At 59.9% G+C, this 15,606-nt stretch overlaps 1 protein-coding gene across 7 annotated transcripts in view; it reads right to left on the bottom strand.

Moving 5' to 3' along the window:
• Window positions 1–15,606, bottom strand: part of SARDH (sarcosine dehydrogenase) — a 77,237-nt gene that overhangs the window by 39,159 nt on the left and 22,472 nt on the right. For all 7 annotated transcript variants that reach the window (XM_033238646.1, XM_033238645.1, XM_033238642.1 and 4 more), the window contains 5 exons: window positions 12,063–12,149; window positions 11,641–11,731; window positions 7,340–7,481; window positions 4,377–4,460; window positions 2,371–2,484 (listed from right to left, as the gene is read on the bottom strand). In XM_033238646.1, the coding sequence (XP_033094537.1) occupies window positions 2,371–2,484; window positions 4,377–4,460; window positions 7,340–7,481; window positions 11,641–11,731; window positions 12,063–12,149 (518 nt within the window). The remainder of the gene's footprint in view (window positions 1–2,370; window positions 2,485–4,376; window positions 4,461–7,339; window positions 7,482–11,640; window positions 11,732–12,062; window positions 12,150–15,606) is intronic.

The following is a 15,606-nucleotide window of genomic DNA, read 5'->3' as shown; positions in this document are numbered from 1 at the left end:
TCTACAGAGACAGAAAGTAGAGTAGGGTTGTCCTGGGTTAGGGATAGGGTGGGGTATGGGGCATCTTTTTTTGCTGGGAGATTAAAACGTTCTAAAACTAGATCGTGGTGATGGTTGCACAACTCTGTGAACTCACTAAAAAACATTGAGTTGTACCCTTTAAATGAATAAATTATATAGTATGTGAATTAGATCTCGATAAAGCTGTTTTTAAAAAAAATACCACACACACACACACACACACACACACACACCCCATCACTCCCTATTTCCTTCCCCAGATTTACAAATGCCTGGGTGAGGTTTGCAGAGTCTTCTATTCTTCACTGTATTTTCTACTTGGTCTTCCCCTTCAGGGCTCAACATGCCCCCCCCACTGCTGAGCAGATGTGCCCACCTCATTGTTATTATGGGAAAAAATAACCATGACAGCAACAACCACAGCTTCCTGAACAGTTGCCGTGTGTCGGGAAGCTGCTTCATCTCCTCCCAAACTCCCTATGCGTTTCCACAAGGGAACTCATATTACCCCTCATGCACTCAGGGAGGCCAGGGATGGTGGCACAGCCGGGCAGTGGCAGAGCTACGGTCCAGCCAGGCTGTGCAGGGGTGCACTGACCCTGAGAGCTGGTCACGCAGAACCCTGCCCAGGTCCGCATTCAGTGATGCCTCATTGGCGGACTGGATTGAAATCAGCCACGGAGAAAGTATTTACATTAGGGAAATTGGCCAATGCTGCAGAGCCAGCTTCTGCCCCTCTGCCCCAGAGAGCTGGTTGTTAAGCTGTTACCAGCACACCACTGGGACTGTCTGCCTCCTGAGCTTCTCCAGCCCCGGCAGGCATCACTGTCCTCAGGACATGGCTCCCCTTTGTTGGTTTCTGCTGTACCTTTGCTGATGCCACTGGGGCTGCAGACCAAAACCCTCAGCAGTCTCCCGCACTGGGCTCCTCTAGCGGGCCGGGGAAGCTGCCAGCCAAGAACAAGCACGTGTTTCGTGCTTCAGGACGGCTTCAGGCATGTTTGCGGAGGCTGGATGAAGCCACAAAGCCAAGTTGGCATCTCCCCCGAGCTCCCACATCCTCGAGGGCCAGAGTCCCACAGGCTTTAGAAGCTGTGGGTGCGGAGGTGCCAGACGGAGCCCCGAGCACTCGCCGGGAGGCAGCGACGAGGGACTCGGGCACTGAGCCGACCCTGCTGCTCGGGCGTTTCATGACACACACGCCTCCTCCTTCCTGCAGGCGTCTTCCGACGCCTTGAACAGATGTTCTGCCACTAGAGCAAGCTTTGGGGGAGATGGTGGAAATGAACGGTTTCTTCCCTTCAGGACTGGCTACAGAACCCAGTGCGGGACCCAGTGGGGCCCTTGTTCAAAGACCATGAAGAATGTCAAGGCACTGACAGCAAAGCATGAACACAAGCTGGGCCCTTCAAGGCAACGGGCGACCCCCGGGTCAGACCCTACTGAAGCCAGGCTTGTGACTGTCCCAGAGACCCCAGGAAGGAACCCCCTCATGGATGCCTCCTAAGCTGTCCCTGGGCTCTGAGACTCTGGGCTCAGGCCTGGGCTCTGCTCTTATGTCAGATTTGTGGTGAGATGTCACGCGTCTCCCTGGGGTGCTCCACCTGTGAGCGCTTTACCACACGGCTGGGCAGGCCAGGGCAGACGCTGGCCCCGCTCCTTCCGGGACAGCTGCCAGGGAGAACGCCCCTGTGTGGTGCAGGCTGCTGCAGGGGAGAAGACCCCCAAGACTCCTCACCTCCACCCCCTGCACGTGGGAGCCAGGTCCCCAGGCAGGGGTGACAGGCTGCCAGCTGTCCCATGTGACCAGCCTCGCCTGCCCACTTTGGAGCAACAGGAACAGCAAGCAGACTCCAGGCCACGGCCCTTTCGGCTCTGGTTCCCTCTGCTTGTCTCTTGGAGGGGCCCATACGGGGCCTGATGCCCAAGAGCCTCCAGTCACCTTGTCCTGGCTCTGCTCTGCGCTGGCTTCCCGGAAAGAGAAACCCCTTCCCCCACCACATCTCATGCCAGCCTCAGAGCAGCTCCGGAGAGTGGGAGAGGGAGGCTCAGAGCGGTGCAGCCCCGCCGGGCCCCAGCCCATAGTCTCAGCCCCCACCTCACCCCATCCCCAGCAGCACCACTTCCGCTCAGGCCTGGCTGCTGGCAAAATCTCGGTACAGAGGGAGGGAGGAGGGGGGAGAGGAAAACGCATGATTCCTCCTCAAAATGGAGTCAGCCGAAAAAAGCATGAATGCCGAGCCTGAAGAGACTCCTGGGGGAGGGGAGCCCCTGCAAGGCCAGACTAGGGCCTGCGCGATGGGAGGCTCATCTGAGGGACAGGGAGAGAGACGGACCCCAGGTACGCACCGTGTCGTGGTGGGGCGGAAAGTCGAAGGTGTACTCGTCCGCCAGCAGCCTGCCGTAGGCGTAGTCCTCGTGCGCGCGGCTCCCATAAGCCCCGTAGTAGTCGTACTGGAGGACCTGGGAAGAAAAGACGTGGTCCTCAGCCTCCCTCTCTGGTCTTTCCTGGCTTCCCTCCCCAGAGCGGGGTCCTGCTAGGGCTGTGATGGAGTCAGGCCTGGCCCTGTCCTCAGAGAGCCCTGCAGTAAGTGCGAGTGTGTTGTGGACACGGGCAGGGGGCTCCCATGAGGTCCAGGCAAAACAGCAGCACAAAGGAGGCAGCAGTGTTGCCTGGTGGATCTGAGAGCCCAGCCAGGGCCCAGGAGGCTGGAGGAGAAGCTGGATGCACCCAAGGTGGGGAATGACAGGGAGAAGCGGTTACTCAGGACCTCAGCCAGGGCTGCTCCTGGGAGCCATCACAATCCCAGGCCCAGCTCCTGCTCTGGGCCAGGCCCTGCGGGAAGTGCCTTATGCTCCTACCAGGGATGCCCCTTTCTACAGATGAGGAAACTGAGGTGCAGAGAAGTTACATCTTGCCCAAGGGCACAGACAAGTCCCAGACGGGGCAGTGGCATGAAGCCAGGCAGGTGCGTGGGCTCCAGAGTCCAGCTTCTCTGCCATGGCCCTGGCCTCCCTGGGATCTGCCTCTCTCTCAGACACCCCACAGCCCCATGCCCCTCCCTGGCTTCTGCTCCTGCAGAAAACCCCCCACCTGCCCTCCTAACTGCTGGCACGGCACAGCTGTGAATGCAGGTGTAGGCAATTCTTGCCTCCCAGGGCCGCCAGCCCTGCCCGCCCGCCCAAGCCTCACCTCCTCTTCATACACAGGTGGGAGCCAGTGTGAGGTTGTAAAGGAGTAAGGCTTTGCTGGCATCTCCACGTGGAGTCCCCTCCCTCCCCAGCAGGGACATCCCGCCCACTGCAGCCCTGCCAAGGTGTCCTGGACACCCAGGCTGGCTCCCTGGTAGGGGTGCAAAATCTGCCCATCTTGGGACCTGGGGTGTGTTCCTGACTCTCCTCTCCTCACCCAAGGACAGGGGAGAGGGGCTTCCAGGGCCAGATCTGACTGGAACACAGTGGGCTGCGCTTTAAGAAAGGGTCTGCCCAGACCCCTCCTCCCCGCAGGGTTCATGAGGACTGCATGTCCCCAGGGGCCAGCAGAAGAGACGAGGACTGGCAAACCTCTAACCCCAGAGCCAAGGCCCCATTAGCCAGCTCTGGCTCCCGTCTCCCCTCCAGATGCCCTGGAGCTCTGGAACCTGTCCTGGGCTGTGGGTTGCCATGGGGATGGAAAGTGGGTGCACCAGAGGGGACTAGTGAGATGCAGCCCTGGGAAGGGGATTTTGATTTCTGTAAATCTGGATCAAATGCTACCCCTCAGCTGGCCTTAAGGCCTCGCATCACCTGCTCCCAAGCGCCTGGGTCCCAGGTTTCACAGCAGGACTGCCTTTGTTCCTCTATCTCAGGACCCAGGTCCGTGGGAGGCCCCAGAGGACACCCAGAGTCCAGGCCACTGTGAAACCTCCATTGGGAAACGGAGCACCATGGGTGCATCAACCCTCCCACTGCCCGCCCTCCTACGGACATAAACCAACAGTCGGAGTGGCCAAATATAGATGCATAGAATTAGGAGAAGACGCTCCATTCCTCTTGCAACCTGAGGGAGTCTTATTGCTGTCTCCCCACCGCGGGACACCCCTTCTGCTCTGCCCACAGCCCTTACCACTTAGGACACGGAAGGCCTGGCAGTGGCAGACGAGGAGTGGGGTCTGCGTGAATGGCACAAAGAATGCACCGAGCCTTGGGGGCAGGTCGGTGGGGCTCGGCTTCCTGTGTGCAGAATAACTGATCACGACAGTGGAGCCACCTGGGGAGGCGGGGTACATGGAGGGGCAAGGATGGGGTACGCAGAGGGGCAAGGGGGTTGACAGGGCAGGGCCTCCCAGCAGCACAGTCCAGCAGGCGCTACTCACCGGAGCTGGGCCTTGGGGATGAAACCATCCCGGTCGCTCCCAGCCATGCCGCTCCTGGAACACGCAGCCTTGTTCAAGGAGTTCCTGAGCAGGAATGGGGAACAGGCATCCGTCACAAAGGGCCCGATACCCCTGCACAGGGCAGAGTGCCACATCCGTGACTTTGCACCCAAGGGTGCGGAGAGCAAGGAGGCCCTGACTCTTAGAACCAGGTCCCCAGCCCAGTGTTTGCAGCTACCCTCACTGCCTCACCCTGAGAACCCCTATGCATAGAATTACCACCTGCCTCGTCTGCCCTCGTCCTGAGAACCCCCATCTATAGAATAGCACCTGCCCCATCTGCCCTGGCCCCGATAACCCTCATCTGTAGAATTACCACCTGCCCTGATCTGCCCTTGCCCTGAGAACCCTCCTCAGTAGAATTACCATCTGCTCAGGACGGAATCACATCCCCACATAAATTCATATGTCAAAGCCCTAACCTCGACGTGACTGTATTTGGAGATGGGATCTTTAGGTTAAGTGAAATCATCAGGGTGGGTCCTAAGCCCATACAGCTGGAGCCCTTATAGGAGGAGGAGGTGACGCCAGGGCCTTCTCCCCACTCCATGAGGACAGTGAGAAGGCGGCCGACTACGAGCCAGGAGAGCCCTCTCCAGGAAGCCATCGGCCGACACCTTGATCTTGGACCTCCTAGTCTCCAGAAATGTGAGAAAAAAAGGTCTGTTGAAGCCTCCCCACCTGTGGCCTTTTGCTGTAGCTGCCCTAGCGGAAAGATGCACCGTACGACCCAGCAATTCCACTCCCAAGTACGCACAAGAGAACCGAGAGGAGGGTTGCAAACAAATTCTGTTCACGCATGTTCACTGAGCTCTATGCACAACCACCAAACAGGGGAGAGAACCCATGTGGCCCTCAGCGGATGAGTGAATCAAGAAAGCATGGTCTGCCTACACCGTGGAATATTATTCAGCCATAAAAAGCAACAAAATTTGGACACGTTTTATGACATGGATGAACCTTGAAAACATGCTCAAGGAATGAAGCCAGACACAAAAGGTCATGTATTGGATGATTCCCTGCATATGAAGTGACCTGAACAGGCAAATCCATAGAGACCAAAAGCAACTTAGTGGTTGCCAGGGTTGGCGGGAGGGAGATGAGGAAGGGCTGTTTACGGGGGATGGTGTTTCCCTGTGGGGTGATGAGCATGTTCTGGAACTGGATAGTGGGAATGGTTGCACAGCACTGCAAATGCACTTAATACCACTGAATTGTACACTTTAGAGCAGTTAAAATGGCTCATTTTAAGATCTGCCTACTTAATCACAACAACGAATGCAATGAACACACTAGAGAAACAGAGTGGGAGATTTCTTTAAAAATAAATTTGGTTTGGGGAAAAAAAAAGAATACCCACTCTCGGGTTTGGAAGGGCCCCTACCCAGGGGCCACCCCCTCTGACTGGAATGAGGACCCAAGCCCAGGGCTGAGAGGGCCTCGGGGGCCGCATCTGGTTCCAGATGGGCAGCTGAGGGCCTGTCCCAATGGCGCCTGCCCTCCCCTCCACCCCCGAGGTCCTGAGAAGGAGGAGGCACGCCCAAGGCCACAGCATTCATCAGTAACATGAACATGTCCTCCCTGCCCACCTGGGATTCCGAGGGGGCAGCAATTGAGGGCAGAAAATCCGCCCACCCCTCAGTGAACAATGGGGACATCCCATGGGCCACCTTTTCAAGGAGGGAAACTGTTCATCTCAAGAGCCCATTAAAAGAGGGCAGGCTCCCCTCTTTATAAAAGAAAGAAAGAAAACAAGCGGCTGTCAAGTGTCGCAAGAAGGCTGCTAACTAAGAAGGGAAGTCGAGGCGTGGGTGAACGAAGATTTCCCTGGGGGCAGGGGCGTGCTTCAGCCCTTGCCAAGTTTCTTTGGTAGAGCTGCTCAGTTCTGAGGAATTCGTCTGAGCTGACTGCAAGGGGAACAAACCCTGCAAACCCAGGGCGGCTTCTGAACTGTCAAGACTGGCAAGGGGGTGATTACTGATTATAGGCCCCGGGGGCATGCTAGGGAGACCCCAGGGCCATGTGTGGCCTCAGATCATAGCTGGTCCACCAAGCCAGACCAAAGGGCCAGGGCAGTCTGGGAGCCAGCCCTCTGACCACTCTGGGCCTCTCCCCAGGAGGTGCAGCTAATACTGGGATCTCTCATGGGGCCAGACACTGGAGTCTCAGGTGAGGGAAGCCCCTTCTCCAGTTTAAACGCCACCTGCTCCCTGAGCCTGCCCTCTTGCCTCCCCACCTATCCGTCTGTTCAATAATCATCCCCCAATCACCCCAGTGCTCAGGAAGCAGAGTGCCTAGGACATAGCCCCTGTACCCCAGTAAGCAAAGCGTCCGGCACGAGATGGCCAGGGAGGGGGAAAGAATAGAGACAGGGCCTGGGAGCCCAGGGAAGGAGCTCCTGGGTCTTTGGGGACCCAGGGGAGGGCACGGGGACAGACCTGAGACAGGGGCACCTGACAGTGGGTTTCACTGAATGAGTTGGAGCTCACCAGGGTAGAAGAGCCTCTGCAGCAGGCTCTACAAGCAGGAGCCCCTCTCCCAGGTACGCAGTGTTCTGGCTGCTCCCCCTCCATATGGCTGCATACACCCACAAGACCCCGCCCCCCAGGACCCCTGCCTGTTGGTGTTGCTGCCAGCAGTTGGCAGGGGGGCGGTTCCTGGGTGCGTGTTCCTGCTTCTCCACTAGAATGGAAGCCATTTCCACTTTATTCCCTAACGTCCCTGGCCCTGAGCACTGCGCCCAACACATGGCGATGCCGGGTTACTACCTGGGGAATGACAGATACCTTGTCACTGTGCCTGACCTGCGGTTGGGGTATGCCTTGCATTTTCTGTAATCCTGCTGCCCTGAGGATGTCCCAGACCCTAGCTGCCGGCCCCCAGCAGGAGCTGTAGAGCGTTACCTCGTGCAGCGGGTCTCTCCTCATGTTGCGCCCGGCCAGCGGCTCATCGTAGGGGAAGACAACGGAGTAGTTCTTGGCATAGGACTCATGGCTTCGCTCTCGGATCCAGCGGGGGTGGTCCGTGAGCGAGTGATGGAAGCGCCTGCCGCAGACAAGGGCATGGGTCACTGCTTTGGGGACGGCCTGTCAGGGAAGGGCTGGCCTAGGACCCAGGGCAAGCCTGGACCCCGGACCCCTCCACCAGAGTCCCCTTTTCGGCTCAGCACTGAGCGGGCCCCCGACTCTCCATTTGCCCCGCACCTGGGTGAGCCTGGCTTTCTCCCCCAGAGTCACCCCACCCCACTGGCCCTCAGTGAGTGGGCACTGCGGACAGAGGGTCCAGCTGAGGCTCTCATCCCCCACGGGGCATGGGGCTCCGGCCTCGCTCTCCACGCATTGCTGTTTGCTGCCTAGGTTCCAGTGCTGGGGAGCCGTGGCACCCCCTCCGTGACTGCGGAGGGAGCAGGCCCTGGGAGGGATGGGCTTAGATCCCTGGAATGCTCTGGGGAGGGTCCATATAAAGGGTCTTCAAAGTTTAGCCTGGTAATGCATCAGAACACCAGTGTCCCCCTCCTCGGCAAGTGACCCCCCTTTCCACCCGCCAGCAGGGGAGTGGGGGCAAGGGTGGCCACCTGTCCCATCAGGGCCCCCAAGTCTGTGATTCCAAAGCTGGGCCTCGTCTGTGGGTCGGACCAGGGACCCAAGAGGTGCAGAGTCTCTGGGGCGAATCCCAGCTGTGTCTGGGGAGCAGCTGCGGAATCCAGCCCCTGGGACCAGAGAGGATGCGGCTGCGATAGTTTTGGTTTGTTCCTTCGAGGCTGGGGACCGTGTGCAGCCACTGCAGCCCCTGCTGGTGTCCAGCGCCAGCCCGGCGGGCCCCACGCTATTTCTCATGGAGCTATGGAGCTCTGTGGCCACACCTGTGGCCTAGGCCTCTGCTGCCCCTGAGTGGGCAGAGCAGCCAGTGCCCCACGGCTTGTTCCCTGGTCTCCTCAGACCAGCCGCCGCTCCCGAATCAGACAGTGTGGAGCTGCTGGCTGGAGTGAGACCTGGGCTCAGCTACATCAGGGCCCTGCAGCCGCCTCCTGCGCACAAACCTCCCTCTCAGCTCCCGGCTTTCCCAGGGCCCCGCCTCCCCCTCGTGCTCCACCTGCTGGAACCTCACTCATCACTCAAGGCCTGCCTCAGGCGCCACATCAGAGGCGTTTCTGTCCTCAGTGGCACCTGTCAGAGCTGATTCTTAGTCTGCACGTAATTTTAGCAAGCAGGATTTTCTGACCTGGATGGATGGAGAGTAGAGGTGCAGACGTGAGGATTATTATTAATGATATTATCATTAACAGCTGCTGTTGCTCATGACCCCCAGCTCCAGTGCAGGCCCAGAGCTGAGTGCTGTCGTGGGAGGAAATCCTCTCTGTCCGCAGAGCTGCCTTCTGCACGGGACCCAAGGTTAACTCTCTCACGTGAGAGGGAAACTGAGGCTCGGAAGGGTCTCACAGGTGTTCACGGTCACACGGCAAGGCCACGGCAAAGCCAGCCCAAACCTGTGCCGGGCTACGCTGACCAGGAGCTGAAGGAGGGAGTGATGGAGCCGGTGAGGGTCTGGGAGGATTCCTGGGGGCCAGCAGTGAGGTGCACGTCGGGCGGCAGGTGCAGCAAGTGACATACAGGGATGCAGCTGCCAGTTCTGCCTGTGAGTAAGTGGGCAGAGGGACCAGGCGGGCCCGGGCCACCCTCTTCATGTAAATAAAGAGCTACTCTTCCCTGGCTCACCCGGTCCCCAAGGAATTTCCCTGAAAACACAGCCCAGCCTACACTCTGGCTCTGGCTCTGCCTCTGTGGGGTACTGGGCCAAGCGTCCACACACATGAGCCTCAAGTGCACGCCAAGAGGGTAATACATTGTTCCCATTTTCCAGATGGCAAAACTGAGGCTCAGAGAAAAGGGACTGACCAACCAAGGGCCATACAGCTGACAGATGTGGGGCTGGGGTGACTGCCTCTTATCTGATCTCAAAAGGAACTCACGCGCAGGGCAGCTGCCACGGCCTGGAAGCTGCCTGGTGCCTGGCCAGCCCTGGGACCCTCATGCGCAGCCTGGAGCCCAGACAGGCCCTGGACCCAGGGAGGACTCTGGCTGCCTGGTCTCCCGGGACGCCCCCTCACTGTGCATGTCTCCCATGTGTAAGATGAAGGACGACCCAGCCGTGTTCTGGCTCTGGCCTGAGGGGAGCAATCAGGAGTCTCTGGGCAGGGGAAAGCTCCGTTCTGGTGCCGGCGTGCTCTGTTCACTTTCTTTTCTGGGTCTTTCAACGACTCTCTCAGGCACCTCCTTCCTCTCCTTGCTGTGTCTCTCTCCCGAGGGTCTGTGTCTTGTGTCTGTCCCCGGGCACAGGCCCGAGGTAGCAGAGCATCACATGAGTGCTACAGCCCCTGGGGGTCAGTGGCTGGTCCTGCTGGGGGCAGCCGTCCACTCTGGCACACTGAAGGGGTTTGGAAGCCCCACATCGGTAACGGCTGGGCTGAGGACGGCATTAGCCTATGTGTCCTGGGTGCCAGCAGCCAGGCTGCTTGGCAGGGGTCTGGGACCAACAGGCTGGGTGCTCCTCCCCCTGCTGTACTCCAGCTCTCAGGGCTCCCCACCTGTCCCCTTGGCTACCAGCCCCAGAGCAGCCCATGGCACCCTCCCGCCAAAGTCCCAGTGATGGAAGGAAGACAGCTGACCCAAGGAGGCCCAGGCCTGTCCCCAACTTGCCAGGGGCCGCCTCAGGGCCTCTGCCAGCCCATGAGCAAACATCCTGCCTGCTGAGTGTGGGACTAGGCCCCAGGTCAGGAGCTGGGCAGGCTGGGCAGATCCATTTTGCAGCCAAGGACACAGAGGCACAGAGAGGCCACACAGTGCCACTGGGTGGAACCCTGGCTGGTCGGGTTCCAGAGCTGGAGTCCCCAAGGGAGGCCAGGGCATGAGGACTGTCCCTCCTGGGGAGGGAGCTGGGTCCCTACCTGGCTCTGGTTCAAAAGTCGGGTGACTTCAGGCAAGTCACCTCCATTTTGCTGTTTGTAGCGGGGGGACCTGAACTGGCCCTTCCTTGAAGTCCTTTACAGCTTTATCATTTCCGGAACATTCCTCTCTTGGGAGAGTACAGGGGCACAGGCCCAGATGGGCTCTGAGTCAGCCAGAGGAGGCTTCACTGTGTCAGGTGCCATGGAGAGGTAGCAGCTGGGGGACCTCAGTGCAACTGTCTCCATGGGGTCAGACATTCCCCCTGACAGTGGGTGTAATGTCTTCTTCAGACCAGAAAGGACTGGGTCAGCAGAGGTGAGGGGCACACTGAGCTGAGCCAGGCCTTCTCCCTCCAGAGCCCACCCCACCTACTGCCTCCCCAGGGAGACTGTCCACCGGCAGCAGCCAGGAGCAGAGTGGGCTGGAGAGACCTGGAGGCTGGCCTCCCTCCAAGCGGCCCTGCTTCGCCACCCCTCAATGCATGGGGTGCGGCCCGGGCCACAGGCCCTGCTGTGTGAGTCAGAGAGGCCACCGCCACGGGTATGAGACACAAGAAGAGCCTCTCTCCTTGCTGGGGAGCACCTGCACCACTGCCCTGTGCTCTGCAAGAGATGGCCGTGACTGGCAGAAGGCCATCGGGATAGGCTGCCATCACCGGCTCTGGCTGTCAGCACCCCGGTCCCTGCCTCAGCTGAGGATGACTTAGCGTTCCCGTGTGCGGACCCCATGCCAGGCGCCTCACCAGCACAAATGTCCTCCCTGCTCCCGAAACCTCTACAGCCCCTCCCCACCACCCTGCGTTATAGACGAGGAAGTGGCTTGCACCGGGTCTCATTCCTGGCCACTTTGTCAGTGTACGATTGAACGGGACAGCCAGGGCTGCCTGGGTGCAAGCCGCGGCACACACAGTCAGCACAATTTTCCCAGCTCAGCCCTGCTCCCTCCTGCCCCCAGGCCTCAGTCTCCCCATCTGTGAGGGGATGATGCCATCCCACTGATGACTCCAGAGCTGTCCAGGGGCTCAGGCAGGACCCTGGGACAAGAGATCTTGGAAGCTATAAAGCGGCGTGGACCTGCCCCCCAGCCACCCCCTCAGCACTGCACACCTTCTACTGGTAGCCTTCCTCCTTCACTGCTGCCTCTTCCAGGAAGCCACCTGGATTTCAGGGAAGGCTCCTTTCTAAGTAGCCCTCACTGTTTACACCACCCCACCTCTCCTGAGTGGGGGGCCCTGCCCTTAGGTCCCAGTGGACACTTACCTGATGTCATAGCCATGCATGTCCTTCTCCGGGCGCCCATGGATGATCCAGTGGGCCAGCTCCTGTCCACAGCCACCACCCAGCATCATCCCTGGCAGGAAGAGAAGTGCAGGGCCGCGGTCTGCCCCCCAGGGTCCCCCACCCATGTCCAATCCCATGCCCCCATCTCCACGGACAGCACAGACACTCCAAGCCCCGCTCTCCCCAAACCTGGGGTGCTGCACGCCTCCCAGCTGAACTGCTGCTAGACTGGACCCTGGCAAAGGTGCATTCTCTGGGGAGCAGGCAGGGCTGGACTCCCCAGCCTCTCCTGTCCCTACCACTGTCAGCGGCCACAGTGCTCCTGTGCCCACCTCCCCCAGAGCTCTGGGAATGGCAGGACTGCCCTCTCGGGGGCCAGGAGGACTGCTGCCCAGACTCACCTGCGCTGTTGAAGCCGCAGCCCAGGAAGAACCCTCGGACCTCAGGTGCCTCCCCCATCAGGGGCTTGTGGTCAGGCGTGAAGGATTCTGAAAGGGAGAGAGAGGCCTAGAGTCCCTTGCAGTGCACGCACTCTTGGGGTGGGGCCTTCCCAGAGAGCAGTGATCAGGCAGGGGTCTGCAGGCGCCCCTCCACCCAAAGCCTCTCCCTCCTCTAGGTCCTGCTCAGTGCCACTTCCTTATGGAGGTCTCCCCGCTGGCTCCTGCTCTTGTTCTCCGAGCCCCTCCATGTGTGCTGCCAGAACCAGCTGACGGCGACCTGGCTGGGTTCTGCCTGGTGGGGTCCCGCTCTGTCTTGTGACCTTTGTCCTGCCGACAAGGAGCCCTTCTCTGACCCTGGAGACCATGCCACGGCTCCCCCACTGCACCAGCATCCTGCTGTGTCCCTGCCAGAGACTTGTCACTCCTGCCCACTGGACCTTGAGAGGGCAGGGACCAGTTTTCTCACTGCACATCCCCCGGTCTAGCACAGGGTCAGAGCCTAGCAAGTGCAGGTGCTTGATAAATGTCTGTTGAGCCAACAAAGGATCCGAAGTTCTGCGGGGGAGGAGACCGATGTCCTGCTCCAGCGGTCACTGCTGAGCCTCAGACAGAGGCCAGGACACGGTGGGACAGGAACCCTGGCTCTCTGTGGCCACAGTCCTGGATTCAAACCCCGCTTCACTCCTTCCTAGCTGTGTGGTGTTGGACAAGTCACTTTGTCTCTCTGAGCAAGGCTTAGTGTCCTCGTCTATAAAACTGGGATAGCAGAAGCTCCTTCAGAGGGCTGTGTGCCCGCCACCTACAGACATTCATGTCCTGGGTCTGGCTCTGGGAGGCAGTGCTGAGCAGGACATGTCCCAGCCGTCGAGGAGCTGACGGAGGGAGGGAGCAAATATTTAAATAAGCAAAAACAGACGTTCTGGTAAAGAAAACACGAGAAACTGAGGGCCACGCGTCACTGACGTGCCAGCTGCTGCTGTTGGCGCCCTAGCACCAGCCCATGTTAGATTCTAGATGAGGAAGCAGCGGGCCCTGGCCTGAGGGACCCCAGGGCAGCAAGTCTGGGGGACCATCCTCTGCATGCAGACCAGAAGCAAGCGCCGTCCCGCTCCCTGGAGGGCGATCAGGGCCCCCACGCTAGAAGCTGAGGGGGCAGAGAGCCACGGGGAGCCTGGGCTGAGAGCCTGGCCAGGAGAGGCAGAGCTCCTTGAAGGGGCAGGGCCACTGCAGGGGAGGGTGGAGGAGGCAGGCGAGAGGGGCAGGGCCCTAGGTGGAGGGCCTGGGTTATCAGGGCAGAGGGCAGAGGCCAGAGCAGCCATCTGGGTGAGAGACAAGGAAGACTCCAGAGAAGATGATGATGAGGCAGAAAGAGTGAGCTGAGGCCGGGTGCAGTGGCTCACGCCCGTAATCCCAGTACTTTGGGAGGCCAAGGCAGGCAGATATCTGGAGCCCAGTTCAGGACCAGCCTGAGCAACAGAGTGAGATGGGATCTCTACAAAAAAATCAAAAACTCATCCGGATGTGGTGGAGCGAGCCTGTAATTCCAGCTACTCGGGAGGTAGAGAAGGGAGGATGGATGGCTTGAGCCCAGGATGTCGAGGCTGCAGGGAGCCACAATCACACCACTGCACTCCAGCCTGGGTAACACGGCGAGACCTTTTAAAAAAGGGGGTGGGGGAGGTAACCTGGGCTGGGTTTGGAGATGGCCCAGGGAGCATTTTGGGAGGGCTGGAACTATTTCCAGGCCCAGGGCAGGCAGGAAAGAAGCTCTGAATAACCTCACAGGGCATCTGCGGGGAGCGCTAACAAGAGCTAGCAGAGGGGCAGCTGCAGGGAACAAGGGTCTCTTGGATGTTTCACAAATGACTCAGGCGGGTTGAGCAACCCGAGGACGCATGGGACCTCCAGGCAGCATGGCCAGGGGCCAGGCCTGTGGCTCCCACCCTGACCTTGGTGAGCTCCACCACCCTGGAATGAGAGCTCTGCCTGCCCTCTGGGGCGCTCCCTAAGTCATGGGGGCCTGGGACTTCCCTGCTCTTTTCTGGAGGCCAAAGGCCATCGGCCATGCCTGGCAAGGAGAAATGCTGATTCCCCACCAGTCTCCCATCCAGCCGACAGACCAGATCCAAGATGTCCTCGCCTGCACATCTTCCCCAGAATAGGGCCTCGTGGGGAGTACCGGCTCCCCAGGCTAATTAAAACGAGACAGAGGAAGAGAAAGAGAGAGAGACAGAGAGACGCCTGGGGTTATCTGTGCTCCTGGGATTCTTCCGGGCCTGTGTTTCTCGCTGCCAGACCCACGCAAGCTCGGGGGGGAGTTGCAGGGGTGGGGGCAGTGAGTCACGGTCGTGTGCTCCCACCCTGCACGCTGCCCCGGCCCCTGGGGCTCCATCTGCTTCTCCCTGGGGCTGCACTTCGCATGGAGCCAAATCCATGAAAGTAGCCCCGGCCGGCAGCTGAGCTGATGCTGAGCGTGCCAGGACAGAGGGGGCTGGAATCTCCAGTGGGCCACAGCCCTTCTGTATTGGGACTCTTCCCTGTCTTTAAGGTCGTCGTCCGCTCCCTGCATGGCCTGTGGAAGTCCCTGGGCTCCCCGCTTCGTGCCGCTCCACTCTACTCAAATGCTCTCTACAGCTGCTGGGCCTGACCCATGCCCTGCACCGCCCTGTGGCTTCTTGTCCCTAGGCCACCCTGCCAAGTTGGTGCTCCGTCACCATCCCACAGATGCACCTACTCCAGAGGGCACCCACTCCTGTGCCCTTCACTCAAGGCACAGAGGGACTCACCAGGCTTCTGACACGAAGTTTCCCTGGGGGCAAATCTGTGTCTCTCTGAACCTCTCTCCCAGCCCTGAAGCAGGGCTAGAGCTCCCCCTACCAGGAAGCAGTGGGGAACACCCATGTGATTCTGCAGGAACCCCGATGTGGGGGAATCTCTGTGCCCATCTGGTGCTCCCCTGCCCAGATCACGTATCCGCGGCAGGCCCAGCACCGACTCGCCCTCCAGGGCCAGGCTGGGCTGCCCCCGCTCCTGGCCGCCCGTCTGTGTCCTCAGGCGTGGCCACCCAGCCACTCCATGCCTCCTGTCAGAGCACCCACCCACGGGCTGTGGTCAGTGACTTGCATTGGGTCTCCCCTGCCAGAAGGAGGGCGCTGGCCTGAGTGGGCCTGCCTCCAGCACAAACGAGGTACCACTTAATGTAGAATGAATGCCCTCATGAAGGAACGTTGGTGCTCTGGGGTCACTGGTAGCTCCCGGGCTGCCCCACACTCAGCTTGGGGACATCTGGCTCAAAGTCCTGTGGCTAAAAATACCAGGGTGCCAAGGCCAGCTCCAGCCCCCTCCTGCCTTCCAGAGAGTGCACCTTTGCCAGGGCCCAGGCCAGCAGCCTCAGCCCCCACACCCGCCCCCTGGGGCAGAGCCTTCCGGGCTCCCCAGGCCAGCAGGGTGGGGCAGGGCTGCGCTGCGCTGCGAATGACCCACGTGGGGCATCTGGGAGCTGAGC

Source organism: Trachypithecus francoisi, unplaced genomic scaffold, assembly GCF_009764315.1.
Source record: "Trachypithecus francoisi isolate TF-2019V2 unplaced genomic scaffold, Tfra_2.0 Lachesis_group16, whole genome shotgun sequence".
NCBI lineage: Eukaryota > Metazoa > Chordata > Mammalia > Primates > Cercopithecidae > Trachypithecus > Trachypithecus francoisi.
This window is presented reverse-complemented; position numbering and strand designations above follow the sequence as displayed.